We start from the raw sequence: 20,466 nt of genomic DNA, 5'->3' as shown, positions 1-20,466 counted from the left end.
TAAACAAAAGATGATTTCAGAAAAAAAAGATATTGTTGCTTTTCAGACCGCCTTGCGACTATTTAATGTTTCGATAACACAAGGGTGAGGTCCCTATTTAATGGTTAAACGCCTTTATAATTTTAATTCAGGTACAATAACAACCGGCCTCTTTGGGAAAGGTAGACTGTGTATGTAATAAATGATTTAGCATGAAATATTTAATTGGAACGAAGCAGATGTCGATTCCAGTCTTCTAAACCTGATTATACCTCAGACATGTTAGGCAAGCATTAATGATTGATAATGGCGCTAATTAACCCTAACCCTCCCCATAAACACACGCAGCATTGTTAGATAACAGCGGCCAATAAGTTTTTTCACAGTCAGGAAGCCGTGCACAAATTTCAGCCAGAGGGACACATCAGATCATCCCACCAGGAGAACCCATTAGCGAATCGCAGCTCTTATCAGAAGTAATTCCTCGCAGGAAAACTTTGAGCAGAAGTCCATGAAAAAAAACATTGGGACAAATGATGTGTTCTTTAATTTAAGAAGCAATACTTGCTTCAGTATATCGGAGAGGGAGTGCGGTAATCTCGTTGATGAAATATTCCCGAAAATGACTAAACAAGATCCAGTTTAAAAAAAAACTATTACCACAACAAGACAAAATGGATTGATTAGATTCGGGGTTCTACGAGGCAGTTATCATTAATATTAATGTCTCACGATTGAGACGTGATTGCCTGCATATGAATCAATAACATAAAGACAAATTCAACGTGACAAAATGTTGCTTCATAATCTTTGCTTTCCAACTTTTTAAAAACTTTTAATGCGTTTGCAAGATTAAACTGAACTGTTTGGACATGCATGTCATCCCTTTAAAATATCGTTGCCGCTACAATCAACTGGGAGACGTTCATTGTGCCAACCCAACGGTATTTCAAATTAGGATAGACTTCCCAGGTATTTACATCTCTGACGTTGGGTTCGGTATTTAATAAATACGCTTTGATTTTTCTTTAATTGTTTTCGTGTCTCTTCCCCCTGTATAAACAGCAGACTTGAAATAATGTTTATGAATGCCATTGTGCCCGAGGTAAATACTGTATCCCACACACATTCTGAGAACCGGCCAGAAAAAAACAGCTCTGATAGACAACGTTTCACCTCACCTGCTAACATTGCGCATTTCATTTATGTCAAGCGCGCGCACACACACACACACACCACACACACACACACACACACACACACACACACACACACACACACACACACACACGCACACACACACACACACACACACACGCACAGAGGTTTATCTAGCTAAGAATATCCGTGTGTATAATATACCGTAAAACTGAATTGCATTTGACAAAGACTTAAACATTGCAGTCAACAAGAACCAAACGACCTTATTATAAACTATATATTAAACTTCTCTTATCTCACAGATTTATTCCATGTCTTAGCTGAGGAATTATTGTGTGTATGGCACGCACATTACTTTATTCACGAATCATCAAGCCTGTAAAAATGCAATATAAAAAGGGTAATGTCGCTTTCAACCTTATTGTTTTAAATCTATTGGCTGCACTGTACTACAGCAATGAAAAATACCTCACGCATTGGATCTGGAGGGTGGGGGGGGGAGTTAGTAGGACGATCGACTTATTAAAGCAGACAGTAAACAATATGCAGTTTTTCTCAACACGTCTCCCTGGAAATCCGCTAGAAAATATTAAAATGATTATCATTATCCAAATAAAAATCCCTGCCATTGAGAAAACAGAGTGCTAACCAGTTAAACAGCAGATCGATATTTTATAACCACAGTATCATGAAAATCTGCGAGGTTTATTTAGTGACTTGTCACATCATTAGGTACATTATTTCAGGGCACTGAAGACCTGAGCAATACACTCCCCTCTCCACCCCCACCCGCCTCCGCCCCCACCAATCCACGACCCTCACCCCCCCCCCCACCCTCCCAACCCAATACCGCCACCTTTTTATCATTTATTTTGATTACGACTCAATAAACTACCAGAGCAAGCCTGTTCAACTCTAACTTGAAGTTCAAGTTTTTTTTTATTATACTTGAGGGAAACAATGGGTTCAGCTGCTTATTGCGGGGGAGCAATTGCCAAGGGAGAGTTAAACCCAATTACTGCAAGCCATACAGAAAGGCTGCAGGAAAATACTGCCAAGTAAAAATACGCCTGGGCAAAACAGAGCCACTGAATAAAAAAAAATCGACATAAAGCGTATCAAATATTTATTTATCTGGGTAACAAAGGACTATGATACATCGACAGGCATGTAAACTATTGCCAACACAACTCTATATAATACAGCTAAAAACTGTTTCCAATTTAGCCACCGGTCATACAAGATATCAGCTCGTCCCAAATGCTGTCAGTTCAACAATAAAATACTAAACCGTTCTATAGACAATATCAGTTTATTGCTCTGGTTTTTTTCAGTAGGGAAAGAAGACATGGTGTCAGATAATTCCTTTGTCACAACACATGGGATATTTTAAAACACAAAAAAAACATCACAGATGCTTTTTTAAAAAAAATTAGGTATTATTCTTAAATTCGTATTTCTGTGGTATTATAAACTAAATTCGATGCTTATCATATAAAACTCGTTTCTCCCCCCGCCCCCCCCCCCCCACCTTGGATTTTGCTCAACTGCTTATCGCCACAACATGCTACAGAGGGCTAAAATGTGTTTCCCAGGGTTTCCCCAATATCTTTCTAAGTCAGTACCATAAAATCACGGAAAGATCTACTGTATGTGATGAAGATTAAAACCCACTTACAGGAGGTAAACGATATCACCAGATAAATAAAATAAAGGCTTAAACAGACGCACCATATTTACAATTCCCATTAAATTACGCATAAATAAATATATACATACATGAACATTGTTTCCCTTATTATACCGTGAACTGCAAGTTGCAATAGATGTTTAAATTGACCAATACCTCAGAGGATTTCATTTTGTCAACAACGATGGTAATGACAGAAGAACTGCTCGAGTTTACTTACAATACTGATAAAATGTGCTTTCGTTACCTTCTTTAAATGATTGTGACTACAATCTTAATAGACTTAAACAACGGGGTATGTCAATCAAGATGCAGTCCGATGAAGGTTTAACTCGGTAAAAAGTTTTAGAAACTTCTCGTCTTTTTTCTCTCTCTCAAAAAGCAGTTCAAAGTTCTTCATCGCCTTTTCTGCTCGCTAAGGCTCCGAGTTCCAGGTTGAGAGGGAAACAGTCACACCTATATGACAACTTTTAAATGTTTTGTTTCTTTAGGAAATTGTAGTTTGCTATCCAACTACTTTCTGTGTTTCTCGTCCTTGTCTCCGCTTTTACTGGGATTTTCACCCGTGTGGTTGTTGGGAGTATTGTTCATGTACATTTTGTCCATGGCTTTGAGTGCTTCGGTGAGATAGTTCTGTAAGGCGGTTATAGCAGCGCACAGAGCCGGACTCCCGAAGCCGTGTGTGATTAGACTGAAGTGAGTCAGGCAGCTCTGAATACCAGGCTCCAAGATCGGGGCAGGTCGTGAGTTCCCCAAAGGAGATCGGTCTTGTGTCAGCAAGTCTGTAAACTCTTTGCAGATTTGTCTGAAAATTAAGATAACAGGTTGTAATGTTCAAGGTACAGCATCTCTCCGGGGTAGAAGAGTGGGGAGGGGATGGGTGGAGGATTGGAAGGGCAACAACTTTTATTCAGCACTTTTTCTGGAACCGTACTCGAGTTAACTTTCAAGTGCTTCGCCCTTCTTCACCGACAAACATGGCACAGGTAGGGAGTTAACAAATGGCCTAACATAAGACCACCTTTGAAAGGCTTCTGCTTCAAAGGCCACTACATAGGAATATATGATTGTCCTGAATAATAATGGGCAGCTTCACAGAGAAGATTCCTTCAGATTTACCTACAGCAGACACTTTCTTGATACTGCCTGCTCTTCTTGAGTGGATCAATGGTCGATTATTCTTTTAAATGGGTATGTTAACATTAAATCGATCCCGATTATTCGTATTAATTAGTTGTACATCATTATAAATTCTTGCTACGCAATCTTTTGAAACAATCTCAAGAAAGTTGGAGTGCACATTTTAGTATAAGTTATCAGTAGTTCGAGCGTTTTCTCAGTGCATAGAAACTAATTTTCAGAAGTTAAACTAAAAAGATTTTGATATACAATGTATTCTAATACACCAAAGCCCGTTGAAGTTTGGTAGGCCAATAAGGGAAAGCAAATATCTGACCATTTAGTTTTCACTTAGTGCTTCTCTGAAGTTAGAGCTGATCTGTGTTTCTATGTTGAGGTTCTAAATATACTGTGTGCACCCCATGTAAAATACTGTTAGATGACAAATTGGTACAATAAATTCACATTAACATAACGGAATGCAGAGGGCAGTAACAACTATATTGTCTTCCAGCGCTACAGTCTTAGAAAAATCAGATTAATTAATGTGTATAAAATAATCACTATAATACATATGGCTCAAGTCATGCCTCATGTGTGCGTGCGCGCCGATGAATATTCCTCTGTGTGCGCGCGCGCACATGTATACATGTCTGAATGTGAGTGAGGGTGTAGCTTTCATTAGATCTGCTAATTCAGCTAATATTTGGAATTCTATATCGTTTAATGTGCTGAATCAATTTTCAAAGCCTCTTCGGAACTAAGCAAAATATATTTCTAAACCTGAAGTGGTAAAATCTCACACCTTCTGAAAGAATGCTTACTTCACTGGGAGTGTAACCATCGATACAAATTGCTCCACCAACCTCCCAATACCTATACACCGCAATGCCCTTCGGTGACATTTCAAATTCTTAATTAAAGGCTAGAAAACAAGCCTGGAAATTTCCTCCAACATTTCAGCACGGATAATTTACTTTTCACACGTGCCTTTTCATCCAAGCAGTTCCGCTGTACACAAATGCTAAATAATGCTTATTAACCGCTGAGAAAATATTACGGCTTAAATAACTCCATCTGATATGTGACTTCACAAAATGACGGTGGTTCATGTGCTCTTAACAGTGAAAGCATTGGATGCCAAGTGAGGCGGCGCTGCTACTGATAGCAGGAGGTCATAAAATTAATACTGATGATAACACCACAAGTACCAGGTGTGAGGGTTTAGGCTGTTATCGACTACTGATTCACAACCTACTCCTAAACCTTTTGCCTTTTATCTTATATTTCTCTGCACTTGCCAGAACCCAAGTGGGTATATTCGGAATATTCCTATTGCCCGATTTTGAACCCATCCAAACCCAAGCAGTTCTTGCAACCTATATTCCCAGAACTTCACTGCAGACCAGAATACAGACGGGGAGGTTGGGGGGGGGGGGGGGGGGGGGGGGGGGGGGTGGTGGTGGGCGGCTGTTGAAGTTTTCATTTAAAAATGGACTCACTTTGTTGCCAGTAACATGTTTTTGCGCGTCACTTGCTCGTTGGGATCGGAGTGTTGTCGGTTGACGTACTCGGCTATTGCTTTGGCTGGGAACTCCGTTTCGCAAACGTAACCAAAATCCCGGGCAAGGTGCACGGCTTCACCTGGGCATGGAAATGAATGACATGTGCAAAATGTAGGTCGATCCTTTAAACCCAATGTTAACATTGCAATTGATTCTAATGATGGTAGACTGATACGACATGCAAACTAATGGCAGCGACCGCTCTCCAAATGTTTAATAGAATTGTTTTACATATTACATTTAAAGTGCTTCAAAGCTCATTTTATGACCCTGTAAAAGGTAGCTGCCTTTTTACTCGCATTATTGAAATTTGGTTGGAGCTGCATATTAAGACGATTAACTTTAATGACAGGACTTACATAAAGAAGACACATATTAAGTTGTTTGCAGATTTGTTTGAAATGATCTTTTTACCATTGGTACAATGCAGCAGAAAAAAATGGAAGTGTCTCTTTAAATATTTAGATTGCGTGCACTATAACTAACATCCCTACACTACAGTCCAGCTTCTTTCAGCATCTTAATGTAAGGAATAGTTCAGAACTACCCTGCTGGAACCTTCATAATGCCATTTGTCACAAACTAAATATTTGAAGCATGCAATAAAAAAAACTTGGAAAGCTTCAGTGAGTCATTTAACGACATTACGAGGAGCTAAATAGTGAACTGGATAGGATATCAAATAAATTGACAATATCTCTTTTGTTGTCATACATTCAGTGCCAGTTCAAACCATGTCTATGCAACATCCTCTCGCACACAGCCTGTGTTCCGTAAACCCAAAGCAACTACACAACAAAGCATATTGTAGTTATACCGGGCAGAAATGGCCGTTTGTGATTTTTCACATGTTGGCTCATAAACATTACAGCGGTATGGTTCTCGTGACCCAGACTGGCTTTAGACGGCACTTCATAAAAGGATGAGTCGTGTGTGGATATGTCTGAACTTCTGTCGATTGTAAAAAAAAGACTGCCTGTAGACGAACTGCAGTTTAACTACACTTAAAAAAAATAGAAGCAGTTCATTGACCAGGCAAAAATATAACAAATCCGCTTGGTTAAAAGAAAACATGATTGAAATCAAATGCACGTGCCGTTCGATGCAATGCACCATAAATAATCAACATTCCGGACGATTTACCATGTTTTTATCATTACAATTAGTTAGTCGATACAATGTTAAAATAATATACGGTTCCCCGCGACTGCAGACTAAACACTTTGGAAAAAGAAGAACTTGCAAACAACAAACACATATTTGTCAGTTTCTCTTAAACAGCTCGGGTACATCAGTCTCTAGAACCCTGTCTTTTTGTTGATTTCAAAGCCTTTGGTTTTAATTTCCTGAACCAGTTGGGTTTTACTGCAGGGCTTCCTGCTATTAGCCAGCACCGGAAGGACGCATGCGCCAATTAGTGCTTCAAAGGCACAGTCCAGTAACTCGTTTCCATAAAATGGAACAGATCATAAACAATAACAACAGGACACAGTCCAACAGCCTGGCCCTTAGAAATCCAACTGGTCACACATTCATCAGCAAACCATCTACGCGTGAATCCACTCCTGGCTAATTATAACCCAGAACCATAATCAGATTAATGATTTTCTTTAAGAACCTCTCTCCATACTATCCTGACACACTGGTCTATTGTAACCATATTACAACCTAGACCCTGGGCACAATGAACATCAATTATAAACAGATACACAAACGCTTTTCACTCTTAAGTCTGTTTTTTATACATCCAACGAGGAAAATACTAAGTCGTAAGGTTTGGATTTATCCTCTAACCAAATAATGGATTGGGATAATCCGTTGATTATCTCACTCTCCAAACCAGGTAAATTAAAATATTTTCTATAGCCTCTGTGCTGCATCATATTTTGTAGCTCAACAGTCCTGGAGACAATATGAAGGCAGACCGTTGACTTTGGGTCCATCATTAGCACTTCATTCGCATGATGTTACTTCAGGCATTATACCAAATGCACAAAGCAATCCATCCACGCACCACCTTCTCTACACCCCCGACCCGCGAAAAAAAAAGCGATTTGCAATCTTCCTACACTCCCTCAACACACGGAGCACATCCTCTAACCACATCTGGTGATCTCAGGCCCCCTCTTCACTCTTCTAATAACTCCGGCGGAAACTTACTGTATACATTCTAAGACAATCGTTGCAATGTTCGGTACTAAAGCGGACTCTTGTTACTTTTCCTTCTTTTCTGTCGGCACTTTGAAGGGTTAACACAAGGCAATGAATGCTGTATGCCGGTGCGGATTACATAAGGGCACGTGGTCCCACAAAAACAAAATTTCCCGCTCCCTCCACAAACATCCCAAGTTAACACTGTGCCTTTATCCTTAATAAGGAAATGCAATAAAATCCACTTACCCTCAACAAGTGATGTTAATAGCGTTACATTGGCAGCTTTGCGTCTACCGGCTGGTAAATTTAATCCAATTTTGTCTAATTTTTCTCTTAATGATCGTCCTCCATTTTTAGATTTCGCTCTATTACAAAAAAAATAGAGGGGAGCTTTTGGTTAAATTGCAACTGCATACACATCCTGTAACTAAAGTCTTTATACGTATTATTCTAAAGTGTTAAGACTCTCGCTGCAAATAAAAATTGAAACATGCTCACTTGGGAATTACAAAGCAGTTTTCAAACAAATCTGTGATTCCAAAAATACTTTTCATTTTAATGCACACCTTTGAAATTCTAAAAACTTTCTGTATTCGATTTTTTGAAATGATTTGATAAAACTGTTCTAGCGGATCCATCTCGTGTCATCGAAAGTGTGAAACGGCTTTAGTAAATTCTGTGCAAAGCTGTATATAACAATTATACTTAACACTGTTAAAATATATGTGTAAAGTTGTTCATGGAAGTATGTGCTGGTCTTAATTTATTTCAGTAACGAGTGGCTGCTTTTCAAACTATTGATCAGTTCGGTGCAACAGAGCATTTGTGTCTGTGTGCACAGATGCAAGAAAAAAGACAATATGCTTTGCAAGTATTATCAAAATGTAATTGTGGTTGTTGGAATTAAAAATAATTAGCAAAAGGCGAAAAATAAAGAATGGCAACATTGCTGAAATATTTTAACTGTGAAATCTATGAGATTTTCCCTGTTGTGTGTGCAGTCTTGTGTTTTCACCAAGTTGAGCTGGTTAGGAAGATGCCCAATAGCCCTCACCTCCTCAGCACTCCGCCCAGTAACGAAGCATTGAGACACTCAGGCGGAGAGAGGCGTCTCTGCACTTCCGCCACCGTCACCTTGTACTTTGATGTTGAACTGAGGAGGGAGAGGCGACCCGGAACTGAACAGAACACCTCGTTTGGGTTCGCAACCCCTCCAAAGAGCCCGTCCTTATTAACTGAGATCGAGGTGACAGCCCCACTGTGTGACTTGGATAGGGACATGGGACCTGAAAGAGAAGTATCATACAGATCAGTAACCCACCCCATGGCTAACAATGCATAAAGTAACAAAAAGGTGACTTTACAACTCTCCGCAGTGTTGGTCCCCACTAACCCTACAACTCCAACCTCTCTGTAAGTTTGTCTGCACGCGGCGAATTAGATTTTATATAAGAGTGTATCAGGCCTTTGTCTTATTCATGGGACACACTGTCATCAGAAGCAGCATCCGCTGTGCACATTAATGCAATGTCGCCTGAACAGAATTGTACTTTTAGATTGTATATTTTAAGACAAACATAAAATGAAACCTGATCAGTTGAGCGTTCAGACCAAATTGAAGTGAACCACGTCTTTATTATATGCACATTCTTTCCAAAGTTAGCTTGCTAACTGCATTTTGCTGCCAAGGCCAATTTCGAAACGTGTCAATATCACAGTAAAGTCATTTCCATTGTGTAATAGAAAAAATACTCCTGTGATTCAACACAACATAAATAGATTCCTTGTTTGGCAAGTCAAGAATGAACTCATATTCTAATATATCCGTGTCACACGCTTAAATCGCTAACACTGTTTTAAAATGTGCTCCGTCCTTATTTGTGTTTAGAATTATTTGTTAAATTAATTTCGAAGCATTTATTTTGCAATAATGTAAGCAAGGCGCGCTAGCTGCTTTTATACTGTTTTATTCTAATAGCATTTCAATTCCGTTGCAGTCTGCATCTGGACTTGCATCCTACAACACTCAGCACGGGAGGAATTATTATTGCTTCTGTCGGCTAAACGGACCGACACATACCGGAACATCAGCAGATCAACTTCTAACCTCAATTTATCAGCTCATTGCAACAACAACAACAAAAAAAAGATGTAATTGGCAAGAAATTAATGTAGCCGTTTTCGCGAAACAACCTGCATTCAGTCAATGGGCTCTTCTAAGCGTCCGGAATAAAAATGAACAATTGTGGAATTCTGATCAACAGAGCCGAATTAGACTAAACAATGCAATGCATCCACCAAATTTCTCCTTCACTCTGGAGAACGAACCAGTGCAACAATATAGTTCATTTTTTTTATTGCCTGACTGTCTAAAAATGTAGGCTAGAGATCTACACTGCATTTACACGTCTCCCCCATAAAAAAGCACCTTTGCAACGCAATCAACTGCACTGCTTAGGGGCTCTCTTTATGCCACTGGAAATCTACTCTAGATCTTTGAAGGCGTCGAGTTCCTAGTTCCGGATAGATCACTTGTGACATTAATAGCTCTGGGGAGGCTAACAGAGACAATAGGAGTTAAACGAACTCTTGAGATTACTAATAAAAGAGCCAATTATCATGTTGACGTGGAAAGAGCATCTCTTAAGATTTATCCCTTGCACATGTAATTTGACGTGACAAAACCTGGAGAAGCAGAAAGATGAAACTTAAACCATTTAATCGTAGACTGCAGTTTTACGAATTAATGTGCACAAACGCACTATTGCATGCAACCCCAATTCGAATCAAATCATTTCTACAGCAACATCTCAATAAGCATCTTAGCAAGGGAAGCAGGCGGCTCTTTATGAAGACTAGGCTAAGAATGCATACTGCCCAAGCAAAGCTCCACAGAAATAAATACATGTCCAAACGCACATGACTAACCAGACCCTCAAAAGCATGTAACGCCAATCGACAGTATAATTGCTTCTGCAAGTTCGGGCATTTGGTTTGATTTATATGCTCCCTAATTCCTTTGCTCATTAAAGGAGCACAACTGTAAAGAATTCCTTAAATCCACACCAACGTGGTTATTTTCTGTGAGCGTTCCCGCTGCACCAAAATTTAAACAGCCAAGGGTTATGTAGCGTCCCATCGTATCTCTCTTTCTCTTAATTGTCTCCATTCCCTGGTTTGTCATTAGTCGCTGCATTACAACAAAACTCCAATAAAGCAGTTGGCCTCTGTCAACGTCTGTACAAAAGCGTTGGATTTGAAAGAAAAATAAATAGAACTTGCCTTTTTTAATAACGGTGTGGTCCTGGATGTTAATGCCTTGGTCATCAACATGCTGAAATGGAATTTTTAAAATAATATTACTATAAAATTGTGGAAATAAAGACGGTGGACAGTCTTTGCCATGGCAGGAAGTGCATGAAACTGAGTCACGTTAGAAGTTGTTAAAATCCACCCAGTGCCTGGCACATTCCTCTGAATAAATATGATAATGCGTGCATTAACCACAGCATGATAATTCCCGTTTCCTGTTCAATACATCATTTTGATATTCGTTGTAGTATTTTTATGTGTTTGGTAAAAGGCTGGAGTTCTGAGAATTGTTTGTTTGATAATTTCCCTTTGTGAGGTAAAATGTATGTGTGTGTGTGGGGGGGGGGGGTTGGGGAGGGCTGGGTTGTACATCGATACACTGCCCAACCCCACCAGTACTTTTCCCCCAGAAATGCATTTGTCCTCAGCTTTTATTAGTTATGGGGACCATTAAGTGAGAGCAAATCTGCTCATTGCAACATCGACATGCAATACAGTGCCGGAATATGTTTGCCAATTTGACACGAATTCTACCGAGACTGAGCGATTGGCAATCTCCGCAGAACAGCCAGTTCATTTACAAATACCAGTCACTTCCAAATCGCCGCTGCAATCTCAGGAACCGACCTAGCATCATTCATTCAGCTTTGATTCTCCCCCTTTGTTATTTATTATTGCAACCTCCATCTCCAGCTTCCCACTACATTATCTCCAGACTCCTCATTTTGTTTTTTTTTCAAACTGCGGTTCAGACACATGCAACCTGCCCCAATTGTATTTTTTTTAATTTAAGCAGGTTTAGTTTTAAATTATTTCTTAAAATCAACGCTGGAACTGTCTCTATTAACCATCCATCGAAAATGATCAACAGCGTGGCTCGACCAATTGAGATTCTGTGCTTTTTGTAAAAAAAAATCTAGGAGCCGCTTTGCTTAAAAGGTTTATAATCCAGGAGTCTATATACTTTAAAAGGTTTAGAAAAGAATATATATCCCCGTTAATCGTGGCTAAAGGCGCTAATCGCTGGTCTAACTACAAAAATGTATAAAATTGGCACCACTTTGACAGTCTGAAGAATTGACACCAGAGTGTTAAAGAGGTTTCATTATAATAATTACACTCCAAAGCGGGAAGCTCCCCTACAACACTGAAATACAAATACTGGACAATATTTCACCATAGTGAGGACTTTTTAATTCCTGATTCACACAAACACACTCACACCAAAATAAGCTGAACCATTTACATTATTTTTTTCCGATTTTCCTCTTCTACTTTTTTTAGCAACCTATTATGATTTTATTGTTAAATGTTCTCCCAGAGTAGCGAGACCGCATATCATACAGTTAAAGCTGTATTTTAGGCTTGTTTACAGCAGATTTTTGTTTGTGTGTGTGCGCGCGCGTATGTGTGTTAAAGAGCCAGTCACATTTAAGCAAAGTATGGCCGCAGGTATTAAGTGGAATGTTGAACAGCTTTCAATCGCACTAAGCATTCATAATGAGTATTTGTTTGGAAGTGAATGCATGATGGTTTCTTGCTTATGAATATTTTACGAGAGCTTTGAGATCTGCATTTTTGTTAAACGAAATTAAAAGTAGTGTTTCGAAACAAAACATTGCCTCAAACTAAGCCGACCAACAGGGCGGTTGGTTTTCATTTTACGCGTCTTTTGTTTGCAAGATAAGCAATATCTACTTATAAATATTTCAGATTATCATTGAAGGTAGAAATTCATATTGTGATATAACCTGGGAATTCAATTTCCCTCTTCACTGAATAATGGTCAATTTAACACAATGCAAGCATATGCCCTTTGTATTTTTACATGCACCATAATAATAACCCCACAATGAGCAAAGGAGATGAATTTAGCTCTAGTACATAAGTGCAAGTAATAAAACGTCCCTTCTTTTCTCGGGAGAGGGGGAATTAAAGCATCTTCAGAACGATTTAAAAATACATATTTCTCATCTATGAAGCATTCCAGAAAGTACAGATTGAAATAAATCTTTACTGCCAAGTTGAAAGATTGACTAAGACACACAGTACTCTGTACTCTGGTGGGAGCTAATTGTTTACAAATTGCAAACAAAAAGTTAAAACGGGAACGTTCAATTTAATTAAATGAAGAACATAAATATCTATTTTGGCTATTGAAAATAATGATCTGTTTGTATTTAATGCATAGTAGCAAATGTGTTATGGAGTATTCTTACTGCATTTTTGTTGGATTTATGCTGTCTTATAACCAGATATAAAACAGCTCTCCAAATGGTTTGACTTCACTTTGAAATTCTAACTGAAGATCAATTCTTCGCCAAAGCAAAACTAGGGGGGAGGAAACGCCCTCTCAGATTTGAAAATATCTCATTAAACAGCGGGGGGGGGGGGGAGGGGGAGAAATTGGGAGGGGGTTGAAATGAAATATACAATAAAACTCCCATGGGCTGCTAAGAAGTTACCTGTACATCCTCGATGGCGTGTGCGATGCTGTGGATGGGTAATGAATCTCCAAGGCCGGAATCGAGTCCGTGGGTGCTGTGTAGTAGGACCTCAGGCCGCCGGTAGTCTCTCCGTGGGTCCAAGCCAGCCAGCTGCGGCAGAGCGCGGTGTTGGTGCAGGATGCCGGCTTCTTGGTTCTGTCTCTGCGGCCAGGTCGGGTGCTGCGGCTGCGGCTGCGGGTGCAGAGAGTTGAGCGAGTACGGGTCGTTCACATGGGAATAAGGGTCCTGCGATTGCGGGTAGATGGGTTGGTACGGTGGAGGGAAGTAAGGTGGCTGGAAATCCGTGTTAGGGGTGTGAGACAGCGGCGGGGCGGTCGGATATGGAGACTGGCTGACTGTCCCTAACTGGGGCAAACGTGGAGTCCCATTACTGGTTCCATCGTGTCGATCCTGCAACGAAATCAGACATTAAGATGGCATTAAAAACAATTTCAAAAATCATTGCTGGCTATGCACATTCGTTCTGTTTGCATCTTTGCAATCACAAGTTTTAACCGTAACAGGAATACGTGGTAAGTGGGGGGCGAATTCAGCAAAATATTATTCCACAGGGTTCAAAATCGAAAGTGCTACCAGTTGGGGTTGGTTTAAATCTAGTGGCATCTCACTGTAACTCACCATAGCCGAGAAACTGTGCACTAACATCTGCGGACAGTCTGATCTGAGCTCGTCAGGGGGAAAAAAGAGAGAGACCTAGAGTGGAAAATTGGAAAAAAACAGTCCAGTACTATACAACTACAACACGAGCACAACGCCGGGAAGTCACATGCAGGAACAAGGGAGCGGAATCCATCAGCACTTGAAAAATGTCTTCATTGGGAATAACACACATTTAAAAAAAATCACATTTGTGTCTAGTTTCAGGGCGTCACGTCGATAGATTTTTTTTCAAACTTTTTCCTCTCTCTCCTCCACTAACGAGGAGCAGCGGCTTCAAGTCCGCACATAATAGCAAATATTCATGACTATTAATATTACACGAATACTTAATAAGGGAAGAATGGTCGGAAATCAAGCGTGAAGCGAGGAAGCAACTGAAGGCTGTGTCTGTTATAAATGACGTCCATTGAATAAAGATTCAGTGTATCTAATCAGAGAGAGAGAGGGAGAGAGAGAGAAGAGGGGGACACACCGCTGGGTCTGACGAATCACAGTGAAGAGGAGAACATTTTAAAGTGATCGAGGGTATGCGAAAGTGAGAGAGAGAGAGGGAGAGGGGGAAAGGAAAGGGATGGAGATAGAGACATAGAGAAAGAAAGGAACGAGAGAGAGAAAAAGAGAGAGGGTGACACGAGAAGGAATTTGCACCTCGTTTTCGTGTGAAAATCCAGAGAATGCTAGAGGCATGTCGGCGGGCACTCGTTTCCTGACTGGCGAGAGGCTACCGGGGCTCTCAGCTCTCTTCCTTTTGAGATCTTTTCCCGGAGATGTGTTCTGCCCTGATCTTGGGTCACTAGTAGCCTGGTCCATCGTACAATGGGTTAAAAGTTAAGAGACAGAGGGAGCAACAGAGACACTATGGAGTCTCCGGAGCCCTCATTCGCTTCCACGCACTTCTACGCAAGCTGCTCCCTACAGCGATCCTGAAAAACACCACTTTTGTCTAAACTCAGCTCGAAGCCAGTTCCAAATAAACGGATTTCAGCTTTGATCGTTAACTCTCTTCGCCGGAAGATCGCGCCGATCCTTCATAGTTTTCTCTGCTCTCTGTTTTTTTTTAACTTTTTTAAATATAAAAAAAAGCCTTCAGTTCCGGGGGAGGGGGGGGGGGGAAAGTGAAACTCAAGGACTGTCTAGCTCAGCTCCTGGAATGAGCTGTCTTCCAGCCTAGCTCCGTAAACCCGTTCGACCGGCTGTACAACTACAAAAACCAACTCCCCCAAATACTGCCTAGCAAACTCTGCAGATCAACTTTCTCAATCCGGGTATAGTCACGGCCTTTAGCCATTACCACCTTACTGTCTGGTGCCGCTTTCACACACGCATACGTACACACACATATTTACGCAAATCCTTTAATCATAACGGCAACCCGGTTTTTTTGTGCAGATTTCAATGTTTTTACTGGGCGGTTTGGGGCGGAGGGAAGGGAACGAACGTTTATTAACAAATGCAGACGGGTAGAAATTTTACTACAGAAGTTTACTACAAAAACATGCACTGAGTTCAGCTACGTCAGAATTCGCTACATTGCTTTATGGCAATACTGTGATTAACTTAACATTTTTAACATTTTAATGGTATTTCTACATCGAAACCGTCGTTTACCAACTGCCCTTTTTAAATATTTTATTTTAAATATCTACAAACGAAAGTTTGCAGCCAGATTTATCAGTCGGTGGTATTTCAGATTTTTTTTTAAACCTAATGATCAGATTTCTCAAACCTCGTTTTTTTTTTGCATTGTTTACAAGCGGGAGCTAGTGACACGCAATACGTATGCACAGAACAATCCGAGGTTGCATTATCAAGCCGAATGTGTGAATGCATCAGTTTTTGTTTTCGCTTCATCTATTTATGGAAAATTGTTTAATGCTTAAAGAAATCCTTTGCAATATTTGATTTACGTTGGATGTGATGTATAGATGTTTTGTTCCCTCGGCGGTGCATTGAAAACTGCGTTTTATTTTTTTTAAAGCTAATATAAAATTTCTTACCTCACACTCTTCATATTTGATATTGTCCGCTAATTTCCACAGCATTCTCATGGATTGGTGTAAAAGTGGCTGGCTGGGTGTATCAGAAAGCGGACAGTCCTGTATAGAGAGTGTGTGTTGGTTTAGAGCTCTGTATGTGCTCTGAGATCTCCCTCTAATGGTCGATCGAGTTCGCCTCTCAGCTCTTTAGTAACTCGCTAATAACAGCCCAATTAGCATATGAACGCCAGCCAACACTCATGCAACCGCATTACTGCTCCAATGGACACAGGTATAGAGCTTTGCCCTGTCGACTGGTAATGGACGTCAACATAAATACATAGTGAGGTGCACTGCACTTTATACATGTACATCGAGCCATTTGTTACATTGAATTGGAATCCCAAATTGTTAAATCCTAACTTATGGACTATTGTGTCAATGCGCAGAAACTCTTTCCCCAACAGAAATACCGACGATGATTCAGTAGTTACTGTATACGATGATACTTTCCCAAGTGACTCATCATCGTATTGAAACACAGGGGGCTCGATTGTTTAAAGTACTATAGCTTACTTTTTAATAAGAATAACTAACCTCGATGAAATGCATTTTAAATTTTTGCTAAGTCTCCACATTAGTAATAAATATATGTATTTTCAAGCAGCTCTTAGTGTTGTACTCCTTTATGCATCAAGCAGCCAACTTCATTTCATGTTGTGATCTAATAAATAAATGGATTTAACATTTATCCATTTTACAATGGGTGTGTTTAAATAGATTATGAACTGACAGCGATTTCATTACCCTTGCTATTTTTACATCATCTCCCCGGGGAAGTTCAGATGGAGCAGGTAAAGAAAATCCAGTTTTTATCACCATACAATTTATTTCTAGGAGACTTTCAGCCTATTAGAACGGCGGAATGAAGTGGTGCTAAAACGCATTGTTAATCAGATGCTTTCCGTAGCTGTCTTCTGTCGCATCCCTATGAAACAGTGAGTCTGCTCAGGAGAACTTCATTCGAAATTCACCTCTCTTTGATTTTTCCCAGCTTTAAATAACAACGAGTAAAGTGTGGGTTTACCACCAATTGATGTGGAAATCAGGTTGTTATGTAGCTATTTAAGGCCACGCATAAACAGAGACTTAAAAGCAAAGTATTTGGAGCCAGCGCCGTCTTCCAAATCGTTTCGCTGTGTTTTACGTAGAAGTTATTATCATAATAAATAGCTAATTGACTTTGAATTATGAATTGAGACGCAAGGTCTTTCTTCCAAGGTGACAAAGTGTGTAAGGATAAAACTCAGTGCAGGTAATCTGTGTGGCCAGATTTAGGCGTCGTTTTTAGTTAATCTTCATTACCATTTTTGGTGGAGCTCCGGGATAAAGATGTCATCAAAACCTATTGTCTTTAATTAGAAGACCCGAAATATCAACCGCTTCAAGATACCTCGCTCCAAAAGGCCAAATCCTTTGATACCCGATGAAAAATAATTTCCACCCTTGTCTTGTGCGAGAATTACAGCAATGCGGCTAAAACGAGGTAAAAGTCTTTTGCTTAGACCTAAATATATATTTTTAAATATAATCACTTGTCTATCGAGCTAACATAACGCATTCACAAACGCTCTGTTCACCTGGTATATACCTTTTCTTAATACTTTCGTTTTTCAGAAGGCACTTACAAACAGTACCACTTCGTTTTCAGATTTTTAGGAAGTTTTTTTTAACCTGCTCACGTTCAGTTGTTAAGTATTTATTCAGGACCTGTCGTTTGCATTACATGTTTGCATTTGTAGTTATTTCAGGTCGAGAGGAAACAAAATGACCCGAATTAAAACTGATATCTATTTGATATAATTAATGGTCAAGGCAATATCAGGCAGTGCAAATTTATCTATGACCAAACGCCTGTTGATTTAAAGAACGTATAATTACCTGATTCCTGTTACTTTTGCTTAAATAATATATTGGACTATAAATTATTATATGGTATTAGTTTGTTGTAAAGTCGAAATTATTTTGAGAAAATAATTTCTTTACCGGAAAGCTCATTAGGACTTACGTGCAAATAGTCGGCTCATTTTCTATAGAATTAACCTCTGAGGCACTAGTATATGAAAATGCAATGAATAATTAAATGCAATGTTGCAGCTCAGTGGAAACAACTTTAACTGAATAGTTTGGTTCTCGTTTTTGTGAAACTATTTGAGAGTTTAAAAAAACTGAAAATTACTCGAACCGCCCTTTCCCCTCCCCTCCCAAATTGCTGTCATTTTAATTAAATGGAAATCTATGCATCTAACCATAAGGAGGCGCGGGTCCCTCGTTAAAATAAAGGCCGTTGATTTTCAGTATGGAAGAAAACAAAATCGCATTGGACTATTCGGTTAAAAATCTTTACTGTTCCGAAGTGAGATCACACGCAATGAAATCCTCTCCTTACTAGTTTTAAATTTACTCTTAGATTTCTCTGCGCACCTGTTGCATTTTACACTGGCTATTACACGAAAACTTTAAATCTGTGCTATAAAAGCATGTAGTTGAAAAGCGCGCAGGTTAGAGGGAATTTTAAATGTCCAGTTAGTCTGTGACATGTTTAAAGCATTGGAAGCACCTGGTCTAAACTGAGCATGTGTTTTGGTTGTTTTGATAAGTTTTCGTTTCCCGGTATATAAAAATATTAAATAAACCATTGGTAGATACATCACAATATTGAAATACGTCTTCTTTGAAAACAAAAGAAAAAGCAGCTGCTGATATGTTTGTTCAATGGAAAAACAGATTTCAATAGATTCTGATGTTACTAGCACCAATGCTAACAATCAGCGTACCTCAAACTTTTTAAGTGGAGGTTACCTCGCTTCAGGTGATAGAATTCCCCCCCCCCCCCCATCCCACCCCCGCTTCTTAAGAACTTCCACAAGCTACACGCCAGTATGCTACCTCACCCTCACCTCCCATCCCGTCCCACCATAAGAGTCATTGATTATTGCGAAGTTTCAAACTTACTACACATAACTCCAACTCTTAAGCAGTCCGAATTTGGAAACTTATACATTTAATGCAATATTTCAATTCAAGACCGGAATCACCGACACACTATTTCATCCTAATCTTTAAATTCTGGGCAATTTTTGAGCTGCACAACTATTAACACAATTTGTAGAGAGTAAAGTGTAGATAGGTTTTACAAAATTGTGTTTACCTAATATTGTTGTTTCACTTAGAGTTAAAAATTTCAAATGTTTGGCGTAAATATTAAACCTCATGCTTTATGCCCTTACAACTATAATTGATTACCATGTAGGTCTTTCATAAACTTAAAATTAAGTACGTGATTTGCAATTAGTCTGCAAATACATATCAATTGATTTTTACGTGTCTTAATTACGAATAAAAATATAAAAGAAAATTGTACATTCATTTTATTCAACGTGGCATACCTGTCCAAGATTAGCAGCATTGGTCAATGAAATGCCACTCAAATGAAGCAAGTATTGAGATGAAATATAAAAGCAGACCTTAATCTTTCTTGTTTTTTTAATCGCACTGTAATTTGCTCCAGGTTGTAGTATGACCATGGCTGTAATCGTGCGTTTTCTACAAATCTAGAAAGCTGCGTCGGGAGCAAATTGACTACAAATTCATGCAAAACACAGAAGGCAAAGGCAAAAGGGTTTAGGGCATATTGTAAAAGCAAGTCTTTGCACAGCCCAAAGCAAAAAAAAATTAACAGATCATGTATTTAAAACTTAGATAGTTTTTATCTGAATAGAGCTGTTGGGAATAATTAAATCCTCCTCTTATTCAACCGCAAACTACTTACAAGTATATCTCACTTATGTCAACCAGGTAAATATAAGTACTGGTAGAAAGTTTGGATTTAAGGACTTCAAGTTCCCAGTACTTCGCCCTAGGAGCTTGGATTTATTAATTAAATGTGTATGCACAACTGAGGTACTACTTAAAGAGCAACTTTCAGCAGCTAGTGAAACATAGGTTGCAATGTTCAAGCCGTGTAGTTAATAAGATTCTCCACATACCTGCCAGTCGCCCATTTTGCCCAGTATCGACATATTGCCTGGAGATGTCCGTCGTGTCGTCAAAGGATCTGCGAACTGTTGAGTAATTTCTCCTTTTACCTCTACAGAATCATCTCACCTGGTCATAAAATGCTGGGTGCCACCTGCCCGCGCCTGCGTACTCGTCAGGTATGTCAGAATCTAACAGCTTGCCTCAACACTGATGGATTTACAACAGACATATACCTCTGCGTCCAGAAGCTCCATCAGCCACCAGATCTCATCTTGACCAAGACACACACACACACACACACA

At 39.5% G+C, this 20,466-nt stretch overlaps 1 protein-coding gene across 6 annotated transcripts; it reads right to left on the bottom strand.

The window, feature by feature from the left end:
* Positions 1-2,116: 2,116 nt before the first annotated feature.
* Positions 2,117-20,265, bottom strand: tfap2a (transcription factor AP-2 alpha). Of its 6 annotated transcripts, XM_052023689.1 has the most exons (9): positions 20,173-20,265; positions 16,145-16,243; positions 14,106-14,180; positions 13,446-13,877; positions 10,951-11,002; positions 8,723-8,954; positions 7,915-8,033; positions 5,452-5,593; positions 2,117-3,635 (listed from the first exon to the last, which is right to left on the bottom strand). In XM_052023689.1, exons 1-9 carry the CDS (start codon positions 20,203-20,205, stop codon positions 3,344-3,346), a joined length of 1,476 nt encoding a protein of 491 aa, XP_051879649.1. In that variant the 5' UTR covers positions 20,206-20,265; the 3' UTR covers positions 2,117-3,343. The 6 variants fall into 6 exon arrangements, with proteins under 6 accessions (XP_051879649.1, XP_051879651.1, XP_051879653.1 ...); XM_052023691.1 differs by lacking the exon at positions 14,106-14,180; XM_052023693.1 differs by lacking the exon at positions 16,145-16,243 and having other exon boundaries at positions 20,173-20,241.
* Positions 20,266-20,466: the final 201 nt, after the last annotated feature.

This window comes from Pristis pectinata, chromosome 9 (genome assembly GCF_009764475.1).
Source record: "Pristis pectinata isolate sPriPec2 chromosome 9, sPriPec2.1.pri, whole genome shotgun sequence".
In the NCBI taxonomy this organism is placed as follows: domain Eukaryota; kingdom Metazoa; phylum Chordata; class Chondrichthyes; order Rhinopristiformes; family Pristidae; genus Pristis; species Pristis pectinata.
The sequence above is the reverse complement of the archived record's forward strand: the minus strand, read 5'-3'. Positions and strand labels throughout refer to the sequence as shown.

Coding starts and splice junctions, on each gene's coding strand:
- tfap2a (XM_052023688.1), bottom strand. CDS start 14,957: ATGGACCAGGCTACTAGTGACCCAAGATCAGGGCAGAACACATCTCCG. Junction 13,878..14,105: donor TGCACAGTTTCTCGGCTATG/GTGAGTTACAGT, acceptor ATTTCGTTGCAG/GATCGACACGATGGAACCAG. Junction 5,594..7,914: donor ATTAACATCACTTGTTGAGG/GTAAGTGGATTT, acceptor TTCCATGCCCAG/GTGAAGCCGTGCACCTTGCC.